The sequence below is a fragment of the Pocillopora verrucosa genome, chromosome 1 (assembly GCF_036669915.1).
Source record: "Pocillopora verrucosa isolate sample1 chromosome 1, ASM3666991v2, whole genome shotgun sequence".
NCBI lineage: Eukaryota > Metazoa > Cnidaria > Anthozoa > Scleractinia > Pocilloporidae > Pocillopora > Pocillopora verrucosa.
Genome location: NC_089312.1, coordinates 34641824 through 34651741, shown reverse-complemented (window position 1 = coordinate 34651741; position 9918 = coordinate 34641824). Strand labels below are relative to the sequence as shown.

At 36.2% G+C, this 9918-nt stretch overlaps 3 protein-coding genes across 5 annotated transcripts; 2 read left to right on the top strand and 1 right to left on the bottom strand.

Annotated features, from left to right (window-relative positions):
- The first annotated feature begins 829 nt into the window (after positions 1 to 829).
- LOC131784764 (uncharacterized) lies at positions 830 to 2683 on the top strand. Its single transcript, XM_059101584.2, has 3 exons — positions 830 to 1104; positions 1418 to 1600; positions 2128 to 2683. Exons 1-3 carry the CDS (start codon positions 1053 to 1055, stop codon positions 2451 to 2453), a joined length of 561 nt encoding a protein of 186 aa, XP_058957567.2. The 5' UTR covers positions 830 to 1052; the 3' UTR covers positions 2454 to 2683.
- A 138-nt stretch (positions 2684 to 2821) lies between these two features.
- Positions 2822 to 6277, bottom strand: LOC131784765 (centrosomal protein 20). Its single transcript, XM_059101585.2, has 7 exons — positions 6228 to 6277; positions 6051 to 6139; positions 5347 to 5455; positions 4927 to 5008; positions 4301 to 4407; positions 3576 to 3626; positions 2822 to 3133 (listed from the first exon to the last, which is right to left on the bottom strand). The coding sequence occupies exons 1-7, from the start codon at positions 6253 to 6255 to the stop codon at positions 3063 to 3065; spliced, it is 537 nt and encodes a 178-aa protein (XP_058957568.2). The 5' UTR covers positions 6256 to 6277; the 3' UTR covers positions 2822 to 3062.
- A 51-nt stretch (positions 6278 to 6328) lies between these two features.
- On the top strand, positions 6329 to 9794 carry LOC131784771 (leucine-rich melanocyte differentiation-associated protein-like). 3 transcript variants are annotated; one of them, XM_066166814.1, is made up of 5 exons: positions 6329 to 6350; positions 6587 to 6743; positions 7531 to 7791; positions 8451 to 8598; positions 9257 to 9793. In XM_066166814.1, the coding sequence occupies exons 2-5, from the start codon at positions 6607 to 6609 to the stop codon at positions 9275 to 9277; spliced, it is 567 nt and encodes a 188-aa protein (XP_066022911.1). In that variant the 5' UTR covers positions 6329 to 6350; positions 6587 to 6606; the 3' UTR covers positions 9278 to 9793. The 3 variants fall into 3 exon arrangements, with proteins under 3 accessions (XP_066022911.1, XP_066022919.1, XP_058957577.2); XM_066166822.1 differs by having other exon boundaries at positions 6343 to 6454; positions 9257 to 9794; XM_059101594.2 differs by lacking the exon at positions 6329 to 6350 and having other exon boundaries at positions 6395 to 6743.
- Positions 9795 to 9918: the final 124 nt, after the last annotated feature.

Genomic DNA, 9918 nt, shown 5'->3' with positions numbered 1-9918 from the left:
AAAGCGCATAGGATTTTGTACAAACCCTCTGAAACAAGTGAATAAGCGAACGATAGGGAGTCGCAAAAATTAAAAAGAAAACAACAACAACAAAAACAAAAAAATCATTAACAGCAACAACAACTAAAGGGGGATTAATGAAAAAATATAAATCATTTTTTTCTAATACTTGTGTGAACAAATGGCCGGCAAAAAACAGTTTAAGTGCTAAGTGGATTTCACAAAACCTTTTTAAATTCAATGAATTGAAAATCAAACAAATCCTAAATTAAAAGAGGTGCGAAATTTTTGAGAGGAGGATCAGCAAATAATTTATCTTAATCACCGCAAGCGCACTGCCGGCTAAAGGAGATTACGGAAAAGAGCCTACATTTGTAAAATAGTTCAGGAACGCAGCCCAGCTAATCGTTCGGCGGTCAGAATCTGGTAAAAATAAAGCGAAAAAAGCCATTGTGCATAAATAGTTAATGATTCAACAATTCACATGAAATACATGAATTTTAGCTGGTAAAAAAGTGTCCTACAGGGACCACAACAAAAATAAACCTAAAATAGATTTTTACAAAAAGCTCGGCTGTTACCTTATGTTAGGTGAAACATCACTACACATTTCGCTTTGACGGGAGACTGATACCAGTTTCTGTTTTGTATCATTGTCGATTTTCTCTACGAATCTTAATAAAAGTGTAATTAAATTTCTCATATTTCATTCGAAATCACAAGCTGGGTCATGCATCATTCTAATTGGCAAAATTTATTTCTCAGCATGAAATCTATGCAAGAAGGGCTGGCAGAATATTATATTACAAGGTATCAATTTATCGTCCTGACTTCAGCTTTGATGGTCATGGGAGAGTTTTAATGTACTCACACAATATTTTCGCAAGAAAGAGGCTATGTACTAGTTTTGCCGTGAAACACGTGCCTTTTGGAGAGCGGAGAGATCTTGTTTACAATAGAAATCGCGAATATTAAATTCAGCGAACTGTTTGCTGCCACAAACGAGGTGAGCCGCTTCAATCACCCACCTTTCGCAGTTCAAAACAGAAGCAATGAAATTATTATTGCCAGCAGCTTTAGCAGTCCTTGCAATCCTGCGAGAAGGTACGTCAGAGGTTAAAGTTATTCATCAATAACTCCATGAACGTTTTATGTTGTACGAACTACTTTGAAGACAGTAATATTTACCATTTCCTCCTCGGTAAAGGAAAAACATTACATCTACCTATCTCTTAATTATAAATATTTACCCTTTTAAAAGAAAATCCAAGAGGTTATCTTTTTGTGGTTCGTGAAGCGTAATAGGCTGGCTTGGAAATAGCTAGGATTCTGCTCATTTCTATCAAGGCTTTTCCCGGAAATCATCTGAATCGCGTGATTCTTAATTGTTTCATTTCACGATTTCGATTATCTTTAGTTTGTGGAAATAAGGATGGCACTGAATGCGAACAAAGGACAGAAGATGGCAAATGTTGTGTGTTTCCATTCACATTTATGGGTGAAAAGATGCATTTTTGTATCAGTGGGGGACCCTCCGAAGATGACTGGTGTGCGACTACAGATGACTTTGACCGGGACGGAGAATGGGGTCGCTGCACGGGTAACTAACTTCACTTTTAACTAAGCAGGGATGAATGTGGAAAAGCAGCCATGATAGTAACACTGTGATAAATATTGATTAGAAAAGTTCCTATTGGCGTCAAACCTCCTTTTCATCGTAACATGTGGAAATGTAATCGAGTTCCAAGTGGTAATGTAATCAATTTGCTGTCGAGGTTCGCGTTCCATCAAATTGCACATAATTTGAAATGCTTTTTATTTTCAAACGCTTTTTCATACAATGAACCTTCTCCTCTTCAGTGGAATCGCTTTTTCAAGCTCTATAAAAACCCCAGGAATATTACTTTTTTTAACTTTGTAAACACGTATTCGCCAAATGCTTTAAAACGCAAATTAAAAAAGTTATTGGTTAAGGAGAGCTCCGTTTAGAAACTCAAAGTTTGTATTTTTTACCATTTCTCCCCTTGGAGATAGAGAGTGTATCAGCAACTAGGTATCTTAACTTTACCTTCTCGATATGTTATGATGATCAAATGATTAATTTTTTTCTTTTTTACAAATATATAGGAGTAAAATGTTACATTTGCTCCAGTGATGTCTCCTGGTCGGACTGTGAAAACCAGCAGCAAGCCCACAACTGTCCGTATATGCACGATCAGTGTCTGACACTCAGCAAGGAGGCAGGAGTGACTAACACAAGCCTGCTCTTCCTAAAGAGATGCACATCTAACACTCAATGTACAGCGTATAATCCAACTTGCGATCGTCCCGATGTTCTAAAGTGCGACTTCAGCTGCTGCATGGGAGATTTTTGTAACGCTGCCTCGCTGCCTTATTCGGCGGTTGGTAGTTTTGTTCATATGGCTGCGTGGATTTTTTACATGTATGGCTGATTGTCTGTGGTTATATGGCGTCAAATTCATGACTGTTAGGGTTGAAAAACAATTCCACTGGTCCCTTCTTTATTGCATCTAAGTTTGAAAATTTAGAATCATATTTAGCGCCGCAAAAAAACTACCTCCAGATTGAAGGTTGCCAACTATTGGTTTAATAAGATAGAAAAACAAGAGAGGTAACACAAAGATGGACCGAAGAGGACTGAGGATGGAGAAGATTAAAATGGATTGCAGCTGATGAAATTGAAAGACTAAGGCTGACCTCTTCAAGTTACATTAATCATGATGTAAATTTACACGTAGCTTCAAATTGCCATATAATGTTGTGTGTTCAAGAGAATTGAATCAAGGACAATAATTCTCAACATGGTAAGAACTGTTTAATTGAGGTGGACCATCTCAATTTCTCATTAACTGGCCATACATTTTAGGCCACTGGTGTCTCCAAATTCTTTTCCTGCCAAATACAATTATGCAGCAGGAGAATTACTGTTTTTTTTAGCTAATTAAGAAATTGACAATCTTAAATCTTTGTACATAAATTTTCATTGAGAAATCATGGACGAGACGGTAATATTCTATCACTACAGTTGTAAATGAAAGGTGTCATCTCCCTCCTCTAACGACAACAGGCTCAGGATCATGAACGAAGCTTGCGTCCATTCTACCTCTATCATCTGTTATACAAAAAATAACAACATAAATGTCATTATTTAAATCAGGGCGACAATAATTTTTTTTGATGAACACTTGAAATTGAGCAGTGGATATCTATTAAGTAAGTTCATGAATAAAGTTACCAGGGGTGAAGGCAACTGAATTTCTTCCTCAATGAATAACATCCTTACTGATTTTGAGGATAACATCTTTGGCCACGATATCAGGTAATGCAGTTAAACTGCAACTACTATTGATAAAATATCATGTGAACTCAGGAGTAGTCTGTGAGCCCACTGACCCTCATAACTGGAATGAGTTAGGCCAAGGCTTATTTGACAACAACTCCTGAAATGCAGGTGTGACTAAACCAAAATGATGCCACTTCACATGACTTGAAGATTGTAGTGTTCCATACAAGGAAATTTCACTTTTTTAAAAAAGAGAAATTGTATTCTTTACCTCTACCTCCCAAAAGACCTGAGCCTTCTGCATTTCTTCTTGATTGCTGATCTATTCAAAATAATGAATTAAGAGCAAAACAGTGACATAAAAAGACCATATGTTAATACAAGAGGCAAATGCATAGTTTCATTTGGCTCAATGCCTTGAAAGAAAAATTGGCAAAGATGTTCAAGTACTCAAGATTCTGTTTTGAGAATATTGAGAAACTGGTGGTTTTAACTTGGACAAAACAGTTATCAGTGGCAATTTGCCCCTTCATCTCCTATTTATCTTTTCACTTTCTGTTGAGTTAAGTTTCCTTCTTGGTCTCATCTGTTCTGTTCCAAGCTCAGCTGCAGTCATTATTTGATGACCATTCCCTCCCTAGCTTCTTTTTTGTGCACCCTTCAGTCTCATTACAATTTATAAACTTCTTTTTTTGGTAGTCATGTAAAAAAGGTAAGCATCACAGATCAACATCTTCCTATATCAAGACTTTACTAGGGAAATGTTGTCTTGCAGCACTCTTTTTATGTTCATGTAATTAAGACACAATCGCAGTTTTTGAAAAACCTTGAGCTTCCAGGGTGTTTTTCCCTTCAAATGTGGGAAGAGTATGGAGAGCATCCTGGGAAAAATTGTTTACCTTGAAAAAGCCTCTATATTTTTCCACAGTGTACAAGTAGTTAGACTTTTGTTTGAATTTACTGATAAATTTCCAAATTTTGATCTTACAAACAAACCTCTTGTATGAGATCTCAACATGGGCTCTTGTCTTGCACCTGTAAATTGTCTCCCTTCATTATGGCTTCCTTGAAGAAAATGAGCTAAAATCCCATACAAGAGTGGCCTAAGAGTAAACATGTATTTATCAGCTGTGCATCTTCATGATGATCATTAAATCGGATTAGAACAATCAAAAGAATTTTTAAGGTTCCCAAATCAAAAGAATCTCTGTATGGTATAGTACTCCTGCTTCTGTAATAATAGAATACATAGATGAGGTCAATCCTTTAAACTGCATTTAAATAACATGGATGACTCACTGATTAGGAACAGTAAACATAATTATATTTATTGTATATGTTGTGGTTCAATTTTATCCTTGGTTCGAGTTATGTTTTCTTTTGTTTTTGGGTATTGTAATATATGATAATGAGTTTGAAACAAAGGAAAAAAAAATTGAACCAAGGATAAAATAGAATCACAACATATACATTCATCACGTGGTAAATGATCAAACAATCATGTTAAATTCTGTAATCCTTTACCTAATTGCAGCTGTCTTAAAAGGATCATTTCTTTGCTTGAATCCTCCAGGTCAAAATGTAAATAAATTAATTAAAACTGTGAAATGTTCATTAATTACATGGTTGGTGACTCCTCCTCCTTAATGTTTAGTTCTTGTACTAGAAATCTTCTGTCCATGGGCTCCTTGGGTTGACCTGATTCTGTTATTCATCAAGACAGCAAAATATTAGAAAAATATAATGGCTTATTACTGAAACACAGCTAAGGTTGAAATATAAAGCTAATATCACAGATTTACATAGGAGATCAGATGTGGTGGCCTTACAGTTAGTGCATTCATGACTTTGGTCAGGAGGTTTGCATTTGAGACCTAGACAAGTCATTGTGTTGTGTTCTTTGGCAAAACTGTCAGGGCAGCCTACTGAAATGCTGGAGGGAGGTGGAAGCATAGTAATGGGTTGGTATCTCATCCAGGTGGAGTACCAACACTTCTACTGTAGTTGCTTCATGCTACATAAAGCATGCTAATGTGCAATACCTGCTTGGAGCACTGACTCTGTGTATTTGTATTTGTTGAAAGTCAAGTATTCCCTTATAAGTTCATTGATCAACAGGTTCTCATTGGATAGGGCAGGTCTTGGTTCAGTCTGAAAATCAACAATTGAAAGTTCAAAGTAGTTTTTTAACCCCTACTGAACTTAATGTAAGCTATCGCTATGTTTCGTTCCGTTAATTGAATAAGCCTATTGCAGGACCTGAACAATCGATGAAAATTATTCAATGATCGGAAAATCAATCGATCAATCGATAGCAAACGATTACAGTTAGTTAGATGGCATCGGTCAATCTATAACGTAACGATATTCACACAAAAGTATTCGTGAACTTCAGCACTGGTCATCGATAAGCGTTCAAGATAAATCCCTCTATCAGATCTTGTGAGTGTACGCAAAGCCAATACTGCAATAGTATTTTTATGTTTAGTGGCAATACTCGAAGAGAAAATTGTATATCGTTATGGTTCCCCAACAAAAATACTGTGTAGGACAAGTGCAGGTAAACATGTAGAGCTGTGGCATATATGAAAATGTTAACCCGCAAACAAGCATCAGTTCAAAATGAATTATAAACATGAACACATGCAAAGTTGTATGTCTTCATCTATGAACAGTTTGAGAGCAGCTAAAGATATAGAACAGTGGAAATTAACACGGAAGCACGTAAGCTTCCAGGTCAACTAACTTGATCGTCAAGGGCGCTAAACACCTCAGCACGAACTCGAGCTCGAATTTGACCAAGTACACCTCTATTTTCCAATGTTTCTTTTAACACTGAAAGAAATAATAGATATATCAAGACATATGCCGTTATCTGATAACTAAGTAAGTTACATGGAATGAGATCCTGAATAAAACATACCACTTTTGAGCTCGTTTACTGTCGCCATTTTGAAAATGGCGGTTGTGCGGTCGTTTGCATTTCAGCTGAGTACCTGCGGGCTCATAACTAGCAATCTGTCGAGCAGATTTAGATGCAGGAGGGGTGAGAGAGTTCGAAATTCCATAGCGCAGCAATCCTTATTTTGATCCGCTACAATGCTTTTATGTTATTTATTTAGCTCCAAAGTATATAGAAGAACGATTAAGGAGCTGCTTTATTCCGTTTTTAATCAATGATTTACCCGAAAGAAATGAGTTTATATTTGATACTAACCCTACCCTGTAGCTCAAATAGATTGGTCAAAAGAAAGTCTCTCACAAATGTGCTTGTTTTCATAGTATACTGAACGTTCAGCGCCATGAATCCTATAGCGGTGGATCCGAACAATCCCGGAAGAATTTCTCTGGCTTATCGAGACCTCACTGAACTGCCTACAGATTGGGATGGAAAATTTGACGACATAACTGTTCTGGATTTAAGCCATAATAATTTGACGTATCCTTTGTAATGTTTGCATTTGAGGGTTTAATCCCAAAGGTAGATAACGGAGTTGTTTACTTCAGTGAAAGCTCTTAATCATAAATATTTTTAAATACCGCGGAACATTGCTTGTGATAACACATAGAGCGTAAAGTTATGGTATTCTTTAAAAAGTAAAATGGGGATTTGCCATTTCAGTTTCATTCAAATGAAATTGAAACGTCTTTCCATAGAGAGGAACAGTTGAATATTATCGTTTTGGTAACATGCACTCATGGTATATCTTCTTGATCTCTCGTCTGCCATGTAAGAATTATTTCTGTAAAAGCAAGAGAATTATGGTGTTATGGAAAGTAACAGGATAGGTTGATATTCTTCACGTTGGGTTGAAACTAGCTTAAGCCATCAAAATTCAGCCAGTTAGGAAATTCTATTTACTAAAGGATTCCCTCATTCAGATGCCTAATTAACCCCTCAACTCGCAAAAGTGGTTAACATATAACTTCTCCCTAGATTATCCTTACATTATCCGGCAAACAGCTAGTGAGAATACGCAAGCTTATGAGGTAGAAGTTGTCATCTTGATCTAACACCAAATTCTTGTAACTAATTCACAAGGAAATGTGTAGCAGCTAGAGTGAAGAAGTAACAATCAGATCTTGGAAGTTAAGGGTTATATAATTAATATCTTAGTGATAGCTAGACACCTTGAGTGGAGGAGAATGTTAAAACTTAAGATGCTCTGGGATTAATGCTAAGATCATAAGGTTGGAGTCAAAATTTTTTCCTTGACCAAAACAAGCGACTTTCAATTTTTACAGGATTTCCCGTATCTCAACACATTAATTCTGGACAATAATAACCTAACAAATCATGTGAAATTTCCACGCATGAAGTCACTTCACACACTGTGGGTAAACCAGAATAGAATTACAAATCTGAGTTCTTTTATTGAGACTGTGGCAAAATGCTTCCCAAATTTGAAGTACTTTAGCATGATGAACAATGAGGCTGCCCCAAGTTATTTTAATGGAGGAACCTACCAGCAGTACAAGGATTACAGGTATGGAGCTTGTTAGTCTGATCTGGATGAGCTAATGTTTAGGTTCAATAACCTGACAAGCCTTAACATAACATAGTGCCTAAAATTAGGAGTGGTGGTACTCTTCACCATAATGGCTACACACCCCCCTAGAAGAAGTTTGTCAAGTTCCTAAAAGTTTGGAGGTACCCATTCACACTTCTTGTGGAAGACACTGTGAGTGTTCAATTTCTTTTAAAAGACAATTACAGGTTGAGTAAAGTTCAAACTGGGACTTCTTTATCTTGAGTTTACTTGCTTGTCTAAATGGGAATTAATAAATGGGAATTTAGCAATGGACATTCCACTGGGTGGCTTTTTTCGTGTACTGTTTCCAGTCAAATTGGAATAAATGGAGTGTTGGTTTTTGTGGAGGGAGAAAAAACAGAGGACTTGGAGAAAAAGCCTTGGAGCATTGACATAAGAACCAATAACAAACTCTACTTCTATCTAACGCCAGGTCCAGGAGGCAAGTGCTCTCAGCACTGCGCCATGCCTTCTCCTCTCCATATTGGGGAATATATATATATATATATATATATATATATATATATAATTATATATATGTTCCTTCCACAGCAATCAGTTAAGCAGGGGATTAAAAAAGGCCCAATGTGTTCTAACCACGATTATGCTTTCAGATGTTATGTTATAAGTCATCTTCCAAGTTTACTGGTTCTTGATGACCATGCCATTGATGCGGATGAGAGAGAAGAGGCTCGTAAAGTATATGGCAATAGAAGAGTTTCTGTAAGCTCAAAGAAAGTTAGTAAAAAACACAAAGAAAAGGTAAGTAATTTAGCAATATCTCCTTGCTTACAAATGACTGTATTTCCCCTGTTTACAAGGAAGTAGGGGTTTTCTTCAAGTTTTTACCCTTTCAGTGGCAGGAACAAAATCTCAGTTCTCTGCCCTGTCAGCCACACATTTAAAATGATCTTTGCCTTGTGAATTTGTAGTCAAATCAAACAATATCCTTTCAGTGGTATTTTATCTTACTTCTTGTCTGTTCTGCTCAAAAATGCATTGAGATAGTTTAAAGATAATCATGTTTGGTTACTCTTGAGAATGAAAGGGTCGAAGCAGGTGGATAAAGTAAGGAGATGGTGCTGTTCAGTTCGAAAGTTAATGTGTACATAGAATTTACAACAAAATTCAAAAGCAACTGAGCAATTATGCTAAAACCATTATTCACTTCAGCCTCAGTGAATATTGTTGACTAGTCCCCTTGACTTTTTCTCTGGGATTTAATTTAACAATATTCACATTGTCTATGGTGAGTAATTAATAGATAACACCAAATTCCCTTGTCTTATTTACAAAGAACTGTATGGCCAGCAGTAGGGAGAAACACTAATTGGATCTTGGGATTTAAAGGGTTAAGGAATCATGAAACAATAATTTATAGAATGCTAATGTGTACTTATGATTTTGTCTTCTCTTCCAGAAAAAGAAAGATGTGGAATAACATTTGCATTTGGCTTGATTATTATTTCAAGAACAGCTTAAAGTAATTTACCTGCTTTCTTATACAATGTTCGATTGGAGTGTATGGCTTATGAGATGTGGGTAAAAAAATTTCTGCACCAAAGCAATGGATAGGAACTGGAATGTCCTAATAAACTGTTATTTTTTGATTGAAGGAAAAAAATAGAGTAAATGCAATTTTTTTGTTAAATTTTCATACTGACTATTTCCAAAGGAAATCTGTATTTTATGGACAAATATATTTATCGCAGCTAAGGATAGAAAAGATATATGATAGAGAAAACATATTAGAGTAGTAGCCATATAAATAAAATCTACTGTTTATTGAAGGTTTTCTGGGTTCTATGGGGAAGGGTTTTTTAGTGGCCCAGAGTAAAACAAGATTGCAAAATGCATTACAATATATATGTGCTTTTTTTTGGTTGATGGCTTCAGTATTCCAACAATACATAGTGACACAAATAACATAATATGATTTGCAGGAGCAGATTTTTAATTTCTGGGGGGGAGGGGGGGGGGAAGGACCATGAAACCTCATTTTGCAATCAAGCACCTTGAAATAAAATTGGCCAAGTCTGTTTACTCAAGCCAAAAAGTGTGGTGAAAAATTCTCCCTTGATT

What these genes read in the sequence shown, in the direction of transcription:
- LOC131784771 (XM_066166822.1), top strand. Translation starts at nt 6,607, where the DNA reads ATGAATCCTATAGCGGTGGATCCGAACAATCCCGGAAGAATTTCTCTG. An exon ending in CAGCAGTACAAGGATTACAG is followed by an intron (nt 7,792 to 8,450) that starts GTATGGAGCTTG and finishes TTATGCTTTCAG; the next exon opens with ATGTTATGTTATAAGTCATC. An exon ending in GTAAAAAACACAAAGAAAAG is followed by an intron (nt 8,599 to 9,256) that starts GTAAGTAATTTA and finishes CTTCTCTTCCAG; the next exon opens with AAAAAGAAAGATGTGGAATA.
- LOC131784764 (XM_059101584.2), top strand. Translation starts at nt 1,053, where the DNA reads ATGAAATTATTATTGCCAGCAGCTTTAGCAGTCCTTGCAATCCTGCGA. An exon ending in CCTTGCAATCCTGCGAGAAG is followed by an intron (nt 1,105 to 1,417) that starts GTACGTCAGAGG and finishes GATTATCTTTAG; the next exon opens with TTTGTGGAAATAAGGATGGC. An exon ending in AGAATGGGGTCGCTGCACGG is followed by an intron (nt 1,601 to 2,127) that starts GTAACTAACTTC and finishes ACAAATATATAG; the next exon opens with GAGTAAAATGTTACATTTGC.
- LOC131784765 (XM_059101585.2), bottom strand. Translation starts at nt 6,255, where the DNA reads ATGGCGACAGTAAACGAGCTCAAAAGTG. An exon ending in GAGGAGGAGTCACCAACCAT is followed by an intron (nt 4,408 to 4,926) that starts GTAATTAATGAA and finishes GTTTACTCTTAG; the next exon opens with GCCACTCTTGTATGGGATTT. An exon ending in GTTGAGATCTCATACAAGAG is followed by an intron (nt 3,627 to 4,300) that starts GTTTGTTTGTAA and finishes TATTTTGAATAG; the next exon opens with ATCAGCAATCAAGAAGAAAT.